The sequence below is a fragment of the Cherax quadricarinatus genome, chromosome 88 (genome assembly GCF_038502225.1).
Source record: "Cherax quadricarinatus isolate ZL_2023a chromosome 88, ASM3850222v1, whole genome shotgun sequence".
Taxonomy (NCBI): domain Eukaryota; kingdom Metazoa; phylum Arthropoda; class Malacostraca; order Decapoda; family Parastacidae; genus Cherax; species Cherax quadricarinatus.
In genome coordinates, this window is record NC_091379.1 from 16,250,053 (window position 1) to 16,265,422 (window position 15,370).

Genomic DNA, 15,370 nt, shown 5'->3' on the forward strand with positions numbered 1-15,370 from the left:
TCACTAGTGACATTCCACAAGGATCAGTTTTAGGCCCTCTCTTGTTCATAATTTGCATTAATGACCTTGATGAAGGGATTACGAGTGACATGAGCAAATTTATTGATGATACAAAGATAATTGTGGTAGGGGACTTGAATGCTAAAGTAGGAGAAACTTTTAGAGAGGGTGTGGTAGGTAAGTTTGGGGTGCCAGGTGTAAATGATAATGGGAGCCCTTTGATTGAACTTTGTATAGAAAGGGGTTTAGTTATAGGTAATACATATTTTAAGAAAAAGAGGATAAATAAGTATACACGATATGATGTAGGGCGAAATGACAGTAGTTTGTTGGATTATGTATTGGTAGATAAAAGACTGTTGAGTAGACTTCAGGATGTACATGTTTATAGAGGGGCCACAGATATATCAGATCACTTTCTAGTTGTAGCTACACTGAGAGTAAAAGGTAGATGGGATACAAGGAGAATAGAAGCATCAGGGAAGAGAGAGGTGAAGGTTTATAAACTAAAAGAGGAGGCAGTTAGGGTAAGATATAAACAGCTATTGGAGGATAGATGGGTTAATGAGAGCATAGGCAATGGGGTCGAAGAGGTATGGGGTAGGTTTAAAAATGTAGTGTTAGAGTGTTCAGCAGAAGTTTGTGGTTACAGGAAAGTGGGTGCAGGAGGGAAGAGGAGCGATTGGTGGAATGATGATGTAAAGAGAGTAGTAAGGGAGAAAAAGTTAGCATATGAGAAGTTTTTACAAAGTAGAAGTGATGCAAGGAGGGAAGAGTATATGGAGAAAAAGAGAGAAGTTAAGAGAGTGGTGAAGCAATGTAAAAAGAGAGCAAATGAGAGAGTGGGTGAGATGTTATCAACAAATTTTGTTGAAAATAAGAAAAAGTTTTGGAGTGAGGTTAACAAGTTAAGAAAGCCTAGAGAACAAATGGATTTGTCAGTTAAAAATAGGAGAGGAGAGTTATTAAATGGAGAGTTAGAGGTATTGGGAAGATGGAAGGAATATTTTGAGGAATTGTTAAATGTTGATGAAGATAGGGAAGCTGTGATTTCGTGTATAGGGCAAGGAGGAATAACATCTTGTAGGAGTGAGGAAGAGCCAGTTGTGAGTGTGGGGGAAGTTCGTGAGGCAGTAGGTAAAATGAAAGGGGGTAAGGCAGCCGGGATTGATGGGATAAAGATAGAAATGTTAAAAGCAGGTGGGGATATAGTTTTGGAGTGGTTGGTGCAATTATTTAATAAATGTATGGAAGAGGGTAAGGTACCTAGGGATTGGCAGAGAGCATGCATAGTTCCTTTGTATAAAGGCAAAGGGGATAAAAGAGAGTGCAAAAATTATAGGGGGATAAGTCTGTTGAGTGTACCTGGTAAAGTGTATGGTAGAGTTATAATTGAAAGAATTAAGAGTAAGACGGAGAATAGGATAGCAGATGAACAAGGAGGCTTTAGGAAAGGTAGGGGGTGTGTGGACCAGGTGTTTACAGTGAAACATATAAGTGAACAGTATTTAGATAAGGCTAAAGAGGTTTTTGTGGCATTTATGGATTTGGAAAAGGTGTATGACAGGGTGGATAGGGGGGCAATGTGGCAGATGTTGCAAGTGTATGGTGTAGGAGGTAGGTTACTGAAAGCAGTGAAGAGTTTTTACGAGGATAGTGAGGCTCAAGTTAGAGTATGTAGGAAAGAGGGAAATTTTTTCCCAGTAAAAGTAGGCCTTAGACAAGGATGTGTGATGTCACCGTGGTTGTTTAATATATTTATAGATGGGGTTGTAAGAGAAGTAAATGCGAGGGTCTTGGCAAGAGGCGTGGAGTTAAAAGATAAAGAATCACACACAAAGTGGGAGTTGTCACAGCTGCTCTTTGCTGATGACACTGTGCTCTTGGGAGATTCTGAAGAGAAGTTGCAGAGATTGGTTGATGAATTTGGTAGGGTGTGCAAAAGAAGAAAATTAAAGGTGAATACAGGAAAGAGTAAGGTTATGAGGATAACAAAAAGATTAGGTGATGAAAGATTGAATATCAGATTGGAGGGAGAGAGTATGGAGGAGGTGAACGTATTCAGATATTTGGGAGTGGACGTGTCAGCGGATGGGTCTATGAAAGATGAGGTGAATCATAGAATTGATGAGGGAAAAAGAGTGAGTGGTGCACTTAGGAGTCTGTGGAGACAAAGAACTTTGTCCTTGGAGGCAAAGAGGGGAATGTATGAGAGTATAGTTTTACCAACGCTCTTATATGGGTGTGAAGCGTGGGTGATGAATGTTGCAGCGAGGAGAAGGCTGGAGGCAGTGGAGATGTCATGTCTGAGGGCAATGTGTGGTGTGAATATAATGCAGAGAATTCGTAGTTTGGAAGTTAGGAGGAGGTGCGGGATTACCAAAACTGTTGTCCAGAGGGCTGAGGAAGGGTTGTTGAGGTGGTTCGGACATGTAGAGAGAATGGAGCGAAACAGAATGACTTCAAGAGTGTATCAGTCTGTAGTGGAAGGAAGGCGGGGTAGGGGTCGGCCTAGGAAGGGTTGGAGGGAGGGGGTAAAGGAGGTTTTGTGTGCGAGGGGCTTGGACTTCCAGCAGGCATGCGTGAGCGTGTTTGATAGGAGTGAATGGAGACAAATGGTTTTTAATACTTGACGTGCTGTTGGAGTGTGAGCAAAGTAACATTTATGAAGGGATTCAGGGAAACCGGCAGGCCGGACTTGAGTCCTGGAGATGGGAAGTACAGTGCCTGCACTCTGAAGGAGGGGTGTTAATGTTGCAGTTTAAAAACTGTAGTGTAAAGCACCCTTCTGGCAAGACAGTGATGGAGTGAATGATGGTGAAAGTTTTTCTTTTTCGGGCCACCCTGCCTTGGTGGGAATCGGCCGGTGTGATAATAAAAAAAAAATAACAAAGATAGGCCGTATGATTCATTCTGAGGAGGATAGCAATGAACTCCAAGAGGATTTGGACAAATTAATGTCTTGGTCTGAAAAATGGCAGATGAATTTCAATGTGAATAAGTGTAAGGTACTAGTCCTTGATAATGAAAATAACCCTTGAAGCTATAAACTAGGTGAAGTAGAGCTTGATCATACATAATGTGAAAAAAAACTTGGGAGTCATGGTAAGCAGAAATCTAAAGCCAAGACAGCAGTGCCTAAGTGTGTGCAACAAGGCCAACAGATTACTTGGATTTATCTCAAGAAGTATAAGTAACAGAAGTACAAAAGTTATTTTACAGCTCTATACATCACTAGTGAGGCCTCATTTAGATTATGCTGCTCAGTTTTGGTACCCTTACTACAGGATGGACATAGACTCATTGGAGAACATACAGAAAAGAATGACTAAAATGATTTACTGTGTAAGGAATCTCCCGTATGAAGATAGACTTAAAGCCTTAAATCTCCACTCTCTGGAGAGACGTAGAATGAGGGGAGATATCATTGAAGTGTATAAGTGGATGACGGGCATAAACAAAGGAGATATTAATAAAGTACTGAGGGTATCGAACCAGGTAAGAACCAGAAATAATGGATTTAAGTTGGATAAATTTAGATTTAGAAAGGACATAGGTAAGTACTGGTTTTCTAACAGAGTTGTGGATGCGTGGAACAATCTTCCCAGTAGGGTGATCAAGGCTAGGATTTTGGGCAGCTTTAAAAAGAGATTGGACAAATACGTATATGAGTGAGAGGGGCTATGTTTGATTTATGTCACTGGGTACGGGAGTAAATTCTTGGGTATCTTTGGGTAGAGGTCGTTTTGTATGGGCCAGTAGGCCTTCTGCAGTGTTCCTCCATTCTTATGTTCTTATGTTCTTAATTCCTAAAATTATTGTTCATGATCCCTTAGAGACCATATATATAAGCAAACAACAAGTTATTACCCCTTTTAGTCTTCAGCTACGTTTAAAGTTTGCTTGAAATGCTCTGCATAAAAATGTGTTTTCTGCATGCACACCTAAATGTCACCCATCTCTGTACAAACATTGTATTATGCTGAAAAAAATTATTATTATTGTCGTCAAAAATACTACCGCTGAGCCACAAGATTTCAGAGTTGTCTAATTTCTTATTTTGCTTCGAAATATTCACCTCACACCAATCATCACTCAACAAGAAGGCAACAATAAGAGCCACTACAAACTCAAACTATAAGCAACACATCATGCCTTTCTTTAACCCTTTCAGAGTTTCTGACGTATAGTGGACCCCCGCATAACGTTGGCATCGCATAGCATTAAATCAGCATAGCGAGACATTTTATCACTAAAATTTTGCCTCGCATAGCGCTAAAAAATTTGCTCAACGCGATCCGTCTGAGACGCGTCCATGCGGACTGAGCCAGCCTCACTTGTTCTGCCAGTGGCATTGCTTACAAGCCAGCCTCCACGGTAACATTCAAGCATACAATCGGAACATTTCGTATTATTACAGCCTTTTTATAGTGGTTTCACCTGAAAAATAAGTGACCATGAGCCCCAAGAAAGCTTCTAGTGCCAACCCTACAGGAATAAGGGTGAGAATTACTATGGAGATGAAGAAAGAGATCATTGCTAAGTATGAAAGTGGAGTGCGTGTCTCCGAGCTGGCCAGGTTGTATAGTAAGCCCCAATCAACCATCGCTACTATTGTGTCCAAGAGAACGGCAATCAAGGAAGCTGTTCTTGCCAAAGGTTTAACTGTGCTTTCGAAACAGAGATTGCAAGTGATAAAAGATGTTGAGAGACTGTTATTGGTGTGGATAAACGAAAAACAGATAGCAGGCGATAGCATCTCTCAAGCAATCATAAGTGAAAAGGCTAGGAAGTTGCACGAGGATTTAATTAGAAAAATGCCTGCAACTAGTGGTGATGTGAGTGAATTTAAGGCCAGCAAAGGTTGGTTTGAGAGATTTAAGAGGCGTAGTGGCATACATTGTGTGATAAGGCATGGTGAGGCTGCTAGTTCGGACCAAAAAGCAGCTGAAAAATATGTGCATGAATTCAAGGAGTACATAGACAGTGAAGGACTGAAATCTGAACAAGTGTTTAATTGTGATGAAACAGGCCTGTTTTGGAAGAAAATGCCAAGCAAGACCTACATTACTCAGGAGGAAAAGGCACTCCCAGGACATAAGCCTATGAAAGACAGGCTTACTCTTCTCATGTGTGCCAATGCTAGTGGTGATTGCAAAGTGAAGCCTTTATTAGTGTATCACTCTGAAACTCCCAGAGCGTTCAGGCAAAAGAATATCCTCAAGGCTAATTTGTGTGTGCTGTGGAGGGCAAACAATAAGGCATGGGTCACTAGGGACTTTTTCTATGACTGGTTACACCAAGCATTTGCCCCCACTGTGAAAAATTACCTAACTGAAAAGAAATTAGACCTTAAGTGCCTCCTGGTGTTAGACAATGCCCCTGGTCCTCCTACAGACTTGGCAGAGCGACTTTGTGGGGACATGAGCTTCATTAAGGTGAAGTTTTTGCCTCCTAATACCACTCCTCTCCTGCAGCCCATGGACCAGCAGATTATTGCAAACTTCAAAAAACTGTACACAAAAGCTCTGTTTGAAAGGTGCTTTGTAGTGACCTCAGAAACTCAAATGACTCTAAGAGAGTTTTGGAGAGAGCACTTTAATATCCTCAATTGTGTAAACCTTATAGGTAAGGCTTGGGAGGGAGTGACTAAGAGGACCTTGAACTCCGCTTGGAAGAAACTGTGGCCAGAATGTATAGACCAAAGGGATTTTGAAGGATTTGAGGCTAACCCTGAGAGGAGTATGCCAGTTGAGGAATCAATTGTGGCATTGAGGAAGTCCTTGGGGTTGGAGGTTAGTGGGGAGGATGTGGAAGAGTTGGTGGAGGAGGACAATGAAGAACTAACCACTGATGAGCTGCTAGATCATCTTCAACAGCAAGAGGCCACACCTGAGGAAATTGCTTCGGAGGAGGGGAGAGAGAAATTGAAGAAGTTGCCTACTTCAAAGATTAAGGAAATGTGTGCAAAGTGGCTTGAAGTGCAAACCTTCATGGATGAAAATCACCCTCAGACAGCTATTGCAAGCCATGCTGGTGACTATTACATTGACACTGTTGTGAAACACTTGAGGAAAGTCATAATGGAACGAGAGGTACAGGCCACTATGGACAGATATGTTGTGCGACAGAACTCCAGTGACTCTGAAGCTGGTCCTAGTGGCATTAAAAGAAGAAGGGAAGCAACCCCGGAAAAGGACTTGACACCTCAAGTCCTAATGGAAGGGGATTCCCCTTCTAAACACTAAAACCATCCAGTCTCCCCTCCTCCCATCCCATCATTCACCACCACATCTTCAATAAAGGTAAGTGTCATGTAACTATGCATGTTTTCTTAAGTTTGTGTGTATTAAAATTAATATTTCATGTGGTAAAATTTTTTTTTTTTCATACTTTTAGGTGTCTTGCACGAATTAATTTGATTTCCATTATTTCTTATGGGGAAAATTAATTCGCATAACGATAATTTTGCATAACATTGAGCTCTCAGGAACGGATTAATAGCGTTATGCGGGGGCCCACTGTACTAGTACGGCTTACGCACCAGGGTTTTTGATGTACAAGTACGCCTAAATTCTAGTGCCCTCAAATCTAATGAGAGAAAGCTGGTAGGCCTACATACGAAAGAATGGGTCTATGTTGTCAGTGTGCGTAGTATAAAAAAAATCCTGCAGCACACAGTGCGTAATGAGAAAAAAAAACTTTGACACGTGGTTTTGGTTTAAAACAGCAACTTTGGACTGTATTTTCGTATGGTATTTATGATGGTATTCTAGTTTTCCTGGTCTCATTTTATAGAATGGAAGACATATTACAGAAATTGAGATGATTTTGATTGGTTTTACAATGAAAAGCACCTTGAAATTGAGCTCAGAGTAGCAGAAATCTTCAAATTTTGCCAAAGTTCAAAAGTAAATAAATCATGTGACTGCGTTTTTGGCCTAAGACAGCACCTTAGTGGAGTATTTTCATATGGTTTTTATGGTTATATTCTTGTTTTTTTTTAGGTCACATTTTACAGAATATAAGATATATTACAGAAACAGAGATGATTTTCATTGGTTTCAGGATGGAAAGTACCTTGAAATTGAGCTCAAACTAGCAGAAATGTTCAATTTTTGCCAATGCTCAAGAGTAAATAAATCACATCATTGTCCAATACGTGTCCAACTGGCCGGTCTAATACGCGGTCACGAATGGGTTGACATTATTTATACAATTATTACAATAGTGCAGTAGTCTGCATAACAGTAAATCTATTTTTGTTGTGAATAAAAATTCAAAATGGAAAGCAAGTGTAATATAAGAGGAGTCTGGAGAAGTGACAAATGAACAGAGAAAATGTTTTTTTAGTGCCAGGAATGTCTGCATTGTTTATACTGGACACTATTTTGAAACTGGCATCTCCTGAAATTTGTGTGAAATTGGCCAAATTATTAATTTCTGACCACTTTATTGGGTAGCTGAAATAGGTAAATTGGTGGTTTCTTGTAATCAATCGATAGAACAGAAGGAATACTAGGGAAATAGCTATGAGTTTGGTGGACTGGAATAATGGAATAGGCCAAAAATAGGGTGTACAATGGGCGACATCCCCGATGAGTAAATATTGCCATTAGATTAAGTGTGTATTTATTCTAACCTAATCACTTTGTAATCCGGCAAAATCACTAATCTGGCACCGTACAGGTCCCACTGATGCCAGATTAGTGATGGACAACCTGTAGTAGCATTTTTTCTTTGGCAATGACTTTAGTCTCTGGCTAGATATGACACTTCAGTTTCTTGGTAAAGATACCAGCAGTGTAAATGGTTATAAGCCATAGTCTCCAACCACCATCAGGTGGGTAGAGACTATGGTCAAGTCTCAAACATGTTATCTCTGGTCACCTAGTAGTAAATGGGTGCCTGGGTGTTATTGGTTGCACTCTAGTGGGGAAGTAGTATACTGAAGATATATAACAGTTTCAAAATGAGAAAGAGAGAGAGAGAGAGAGAGAGAGAGAGAGAGACAGACAGAGAGAGAGAGAGAGAGAGAGAGAGAGAGAGAGAGAGAGAGAGAGAGATAGAGAGAGAGAGACAGACAGAGACAGAGACAGAGAGACAGAGACAGAGAGACAGAGAGACAGACAGAGAGACAGACAGACAGACAGAGACAGAGAGAGCAAGACAGAGAGAGAGAGAGACAGACAGAGAGAGACAGAGAGAGACAGAGAGAGACAGAGAGAGACAGAGAGAGACAGAGAGAGAGAGAGAGAGAGAGAGAGAGAGAGAGAGAGAGAGAGAGAGAGAGAGAGAGAGAGAGAGAGAGAGAGAGAGAGAGAGAGAGAGAGAGAGAGACAATAAGGCAGGAGGAGGTGCATTTCCTTCATAAATCGCTTGACCAAGAAAAGGCTGTGGGCCCAGACAAGTTGAGCCCAAGATTGCTGAGAAGATGTGCAGACCAGCTAGCAGCACCTCTAACTCGCATCTTTCAGCACTGCCTAGTACAGTGTAAATGGCCCTCTCTATGGAAAGAGGCAAATGTAGTCCCTGTTTACAAAAAGAAGAGCAAAGCAGAAATCAGCAACTACAGACCAGTGTCACTCCTGTCAATCACTGGAAAGATCCTTGAGACAATAATCTCAAGACAAATGACAGAGTTTTTTGACTATCACTCACTACTTTGTGATCGTCAATATGGCTTCAGGAAAGGTTACTCTGTTGCTGATCTGTTGTTAAACCTCTCCACTAAGTGGCACCAGTCACTGGATGAATCCAAAGTCAGCTGTGTGGAAGCACTGGACATTGCTGGTGCTTTCGACCAGGTGTGGCACCAGGGCCTCTTAGCAAAACTTCAAGCACTGGGAATTGCAGGCTCTACGCTATGTCTCCTCAGTGATTACCTTCATGGTAGATCTCTAAGTGTAGTTCTCAATGGAATGGAATCAGCAAGACATCCTATTTGGGCAAGTGTTCCACAAGGAAGTGTGCTGGGACCATTGTTATGGAATGTCTACTTCAATGACCTTCTTCATCTCATCCCAGAATCACATGCATATGCAGACGACTGCACACTGACATTCACTTATCCAAGAGAAGAAATGCCAGCTGCTCTAAGCTACATCTATCACCAGCTGAGAGCTATATCAGCTTGGGGAAATAGATGGCAAGTAACATTTGCACCTGAGAAAATGCAAATGATGATCGTCTCTAGGCACCATGATGGTAATGCTGGTGCAGTAGTAAGGATGAATGGGAGGGTGTTGGCACCTGGAGAAGAAGTTGATATCCTTGGGGTGAAATTTGACTCCAAACTAACCATGAAGAACCATGTTGTAAATCTTGCAAACAAGGCAGCCAGGAAGCTTACAGCACTTCGCCATATCTCGCATCTACTTGACAGTAGAGGTTGCAAGATTCTGTACGAGGCACAAGTATGCTAGCACCTTGAGTATGCTCCACTTTCTTGGTTTTCCTGCCCCCCCTCTCATCTGCGACTGCTTGACAGAGTAGAGAACAGAGCAAGACATCTCATCTCTCGCCTGGACCCATCCTGGATAGATCTGTCATTTCAGCAGAGCCTTCAACATAGGAGGGATGTGGGTGGCCTTACTGTTATGTACAAGGCCAATATTGTCAAAGTACCACACTTGGATCCACTTCGAGGACAGCATGAAACAAGCTTTTATGCCACAAGACGGGCAGAAAGCAGCAACTTCACTCTGGCTGTACCCTTCTCCAGAACTTCACTCCATCTGAGATCCTATATACCCAGGATGACTTGAGTATGGAACACATTCGTACAGCATAATGATGTCAACGAGATAAAGTCAGTTGATCAAATGAAAATGCTGGCCCACAGATGGATCCAACTTCATCCTGTTCCCTACTTGTATGTCTCATAACAATAAAAATGCTTTCAAATGAGCTGATGTAGGTAACAGCTCTTAGCTTGCCAATAAAGTTAGGAATCCTTAACCTGTAAATAGCTTGTCAATAAAGCTAGGGATCCTTAACCTTGTCAAACCCTGTGTAAAAAAAAAAAAAAAAAAAAAAAAAAAAAAAAAAAAAAAAAAAAAAAAAAAAAAAGAGAGAGAGAGAGGGGGGGGGGAGAGGGGAAGGGGGGGAGGGGGGCAGAGACACTACTGCAAGCATTATTATCCTGAAATTTTTTTTCTACAGACCACCATGTATATACATTACTATATTTTTTGGCATATATGGCATACTCCCCCCCCCCCCCCAAAAAAAAAAGGGGTGATTTAAAATCTCAGCCTGTGTCTTATATATTCAAGGCGAGGAATAAGGATAGGCTTTATGCTGCTGGCAGGTGGTGATGTCTGTGCTGTGGTGCTGGTAAACTTAACTCCAAACAACCACCCTACAAAACCATTTCCCAGATTAGAGCAAATAGTAATTATTATAAGCTAAAATTTATATATTTCCAGTACATAATAAGCAAATCAGTTTCAGCAGTTGTAAATAATTGTAAAGTAGCCGTCTGTAAACAACAGGTAGCCCTGTTTGCTTTGGTTGTTGGTGGAAAATACAATAGGCTGCAAAAGGTCCCTTCCTTTCAGCTACTGTCTTACTATCATTTTGAAGCAAGTACTGCATTTTTTTTCTCAGAACATGCCTGCCAAAATTGGGATGTGCCTTATATGCCAGAAAATATGGCATAACTAATGTGTACATGTGTTTCTAGTTAGTATAAAAATACAAAAGTTAGTATACATGACCACTAGTCTATAGCATCTTAGTATAAACAGGTGTGAAGGCTCATACTGTTGAGTGCACATAGAAATGTGTGCATATATATAGCAATACATGTAGGTATATATGACAAGTAGTGAGGGCTACTGAATAACCGTACACAAGTTAGTAGATATATCTTTCCCTCTTGATTTTAGAGCAGAGGTGAGTGTGTGCAGTAGAGAGGTGCAGCAACGGCAGAAAATGTTCAGGAAGGCTACTGACCAATGTACCAGGTGGAAGACATCTTGGTGAGTTTCCTGCTGCGAGAGAGCACGTTCCTCCTGCTGCTTGTTGACGCCTTCACCACCACCACCACTAAGGTAATATACACCACTCAGCACCACTTTAACACAGTGCAGGAACTAACACTCAGTGTCCTGCCCTGTGGTCCCGAAGCACCACAGGCAGTATCTAATGATCATGTAGGTGATGGGGCACTGGGTAGGGTAAGAAATGGTGATAATTGGGAGGTGAGGTGCTCCCCCCCCCACACACATTCAAACCCTGGCAATATGGATGTCACTTGTTGTTCAATGCTATGTTGAGGGGTCCAATACAGAGAGTTGGGTCCTGGGTTGGGTTTTGAGTTGGGTCTTGGAGCACTGACATGAGCTACAGGCACCAGATGAGATGATGCTGGAGTCTTCATGCAAGGTGATGATGGATAAGACTGGCCTCAGGACACGGTGGCGGACAGATTTCAGTACAAGGCGAAGTGACGATCTTTGAGTTAGATGACTGGAGAGAGTTCCTTGTGCGATGGAAATAGTGAATGGTGGTGGTGGAGGTAAGGAGACAGTCATTGAGAGAGAAAGTTTTGAGGGAGGTGGGGGAGGATGTTATGATCTATGTCTTGCTTCCCCACCTCCAGTCTTGACTGTTCTCTAGTCACAAATGCAAACACAAGAAAAACAGTTTATAGTTTCCACTGTCACTCAAAATAAAATTGTTGGCATAAACATACCACAGTTTAATAAACAAACAATAGAAATGCTATTAAAATACAAGAAAAAATGATTCACAACAATCTCTTGCACAATCATAAATATAAATTAGACTGACATTATATGATTAAATTGAGCAACATCTTCTCTTGCCATTTATGCCATCACAGAAGTATCTGTTACCTTTATTGTGTACAATGATAAAATTATAATATCTATATTTCTACCAGTACATGTACAAGGTATACAGGCCAAGCTGACATCAATGACATACCACTATATAGAAAGCCACTTGTTATGGTATTTCCCACAAATTAGGTCAGTTTTGTCCCAGGGTGCAACCCACACCAGATGACTAACACCCAGGTACCCATTTTACACTGATGGGTGAACATGGACAACAGATGTCTTATGGAAACACATCCCTAATGTTTTCCAGCTGTACCAGAGACTCGAACTCAGGATCTCAATGCGTGAACTGAGTGCACTAGCGATCGAGCTACGGGACACCTAATAATATACTATATATATATATATATATTATTGTAACCACGAACGAGTGGTACTGATCATTAACAACACTGCGCTAGCCAAGGATTCGAACCCATGTTGTACTGGCCTGCCTCATGGTAAGCGAGAACCACATGACGCTTTAAATCACAGGACCACCCAACCCTACAAGAATGGCGCAGCCAGCAATGCTAGCTGTTGGGCCGCCATCCGAGGGCATACGGAGGTGTGGGAGCTTCTAAGCAAAATTCATTCTCATCCCTGTTTGGTGTACTAGCCTCACGAGCAGTATTTATACGTATATTATTGTAACCACGAACAAGTGGTATTGATCAATAACAACACCTACACCCAGGAATCGTGCAAGTATTGTAGCTTTTAGAAAACATACCGATTTGAATATCAGACAGATCGCAGAAAAGTTGAGCTTAGCAAGGTCAACTGTCAGTCGAATTCTGAAGAAAGCTGACAACACAGGCGATTGTGGAGTGCTGCGTCGAGGAAGATGTAGAAGAAAACACAAGACAATACCTCAGGACAACAAGGTTATCATAAGAAATAGTGTGAAGGATCCCAAGAAAACCAGCAAAGATCTACCAGCTTCAGTTGGCATAAATGTTGATTCTTCAACTGTTTCATGAAGGTTCCTTGAAGTTGGCAGAACCGCCAGAAAACCCAGTAAAAAAACAATATTGACTGCTGCTATGAAGAAAAAATGGCTGCAATGGGCACTCAATCATAAGGGATGGATGACATATGAATGAAGAAAAGTAATATTTTCAGATTAGGCACATTCTGAAGTACATACATGGGTACAGGAGGTGAGATGGAGCAAAGGCAAACCTCGTTGGAATGGACACATTCAACAAGTGCCTAAACACCCACCTAAGAAGATATTTTGGGGTAGTTTTACTACCAAAGGCCTTAGATGGCTTATTATTGTTGAGGGAAAAATAAACAGAGACAAATATAAAGCAATCTTGGCAAGTCATTTGCTTCCCACTGTGGACAGAGACTTTCCTGAGGGAGAAGGCATTTTCCAGCAGGATCTTGCTCCATGCCACACTTCCAAAAAAAATGCTGACGTTCTTCAAAGAAAGTGAGCTAAGTGTTCTAAATTGGCCTGGAAACTAATCTGACCTCAACCCAATCGAGAGTCTATGGGTAATAAGCAAACACAGGATCATGAAATAGGACTGTTCAACTATAGAGAAGCTATCTGCTGTTGTTATTTGGACCTAGTGCCATGACAAAGAACTTGCCAAAATGTGTTCAACATTGGTCGATTCTATGCCAAAGCATGTAACAGTGTTTATAAAAAGCATGGGGTAGTCACATCTCTTACTGAATCAATTATTTGTCATATTATTGCTGCGTATAACTCAAATAAACATTAATTTTCCAAATATATATCTTATTGCATCACTGTTGCAATTACTTTGCACACTACTGTATATAGTCAGGCCATGAACAAAGAGAAAGATTTAAACCAACTACATTTAAGAATGTTTCCTCTTTTAATTAAATACCCTCCTGGAAGCAGGTATTTAGTATTATAATTAAATACCCTTCTGGAAGCAGGTATTTAGTATTATAATTAAATACCCTCCTGGAAGCAAGTATTTAGTATTATAATTAAATACCCTTCTGGAAGCAGGTATTTAGTATTATAATTAAATACCCTCCTGGAAGCAAGTATTTAGTATTATAATTAAATACTCTCCTGGAAGCAGGTATTTAGTATTATAATTAAATACCCTCCTGGAAGCAAGTATTTAGTATTATAATTAAATACTCTCCTGGAAGCAAGTATTTAGTATTATTAAATACTCTCCTGGAAGCAAGTATTTAGTATTATTAAATACTCTCCTGGAAGCAAGTATTTAGTATTATTAAATACTCTCCTGGAAGCAAGTATTTAGTACTATTAAATACTCTCCTGGAAGCAAGTATTTAGTATTATTAAATACTCTCCTGGAAGCAAGTACAGCGGACCCCTGGTTAACGATATTTTTTCACTCCGTAAGTATGTTCAGGTGCCAGTACTGACCGAATTTATTCCCATAAGGAATATTGTGAAGTAGATTAGTCCATTTCAGACCCCCAAACATACACGTACAAACGCACTTACATAAATACACTTACATAATTGGTCGCATTCGGAGGTAATCGTTATGCGGGGGTCCACTGTATTTAGTATTATTAACCCTTTGACTGTCGCGGCCGTATATATACGTTTGTGAGGTACCGTGTTTGACGTATATATACTCATAAATTCTAGCGGCTTCAAATCAGGCAGGAGAAAGCTAGTAGGCCCACATGTGAGAGAATGGGTCTGTGTGGTCAGTGTGCACCACATAAAAAAAATCCTGGAGCACGCAGTGCATAATGAGAAAAAAAAAACTCCGACCGTTTTTTTTAATTAAAATGCCGACTTTGTGGTCTATTTTCGTATAGTATTTGTGGTTGTATTCTCGTTTTCATGGTCTCATTTGATAGAATGGAAACTATATTATAGAAATGAAGGTGATTTTGATTAATTTTACTATAAAAAGAACCTGGAAATGGAGCACAAAGTACAGGAAATGTTTGATTTTTGCCGATGTTCAAAAGTAAACAAATGATGTCATTGTCCAATAAATGTCCAAATAGCCATTCTAATACGCAGTCATGAATGGGTTGATGTAATTTTTACAATTATTACAGTATTGCAGTAGTCTGCATAACAGTAAATCTTCTATTTTTTGTTTACCTGGAGTTTACCTGGAGAGAGTTTGAATAAAATTTCAAAATAAAAAGCAAGAGTAATATCACAGGGACCTGGAGACATGACTGATGAACAAAGAAAATCTTATTTTAGAGCCAGGAATGTCTGCATTGTTCATTCTGGACCTTATTTTGAAATTGTCGTATTTTTTAATTTTCGTGAAATTGGCCAAATTGCAAATTTCTGACCATGTTATTGGGTAGTTGAAATCGGTAAATGGGCAGTTTCTTGTGCTCAATCGATAGAAAAAATAGAGTTCTGAAGAAATAGTTATGAGTTTGGTTGACTGGAATAACGGAATTAGCCGAAAATTGGGCTCAAAGTGGGCGAAACTGCCGATTTTTAAATATCGCCGAAGTCGCTAACTTCGCGAGAGCGTAATTCCATCAGTTTTCCATCAAATTTCGTTTTT

The 15,370-nt window shown here is 40.5% G+C and overlaps 1 protein-coding gene across 2 annotated transcripts in view; it reads right to left on the reverse strand.

Annotated features, from left to right (window-relative positions):
* The window catches only part of LOC128698623 (TBC1 domain family member 10A), a 283,668-nt gene that overhangs the window by 58,725 nt on the left and 209,573 nt on the right, over positions 1 to 15,370 (reverse strand). Inside the window, exon 1 of one of the 2 annotated variants that reach the window (XM_053790966.2) lies at positions 10,960 to 11,104. The exons of the other annotated variant lie outside the window; for it this stretch is intronic. Coding sequence (XP_053646941.1) covers positions 10,960 to 10,981 — 22 coding nt within the window. The 5' untranslated portion in view covers positions 10,982 to 11,104. Of the gene's footprint in view, positions 1 to 10,959; positions 11,105 to 15,370 lie in introns of those variants that run through there. 2 annotated transcript variants of the gene reach the window in all.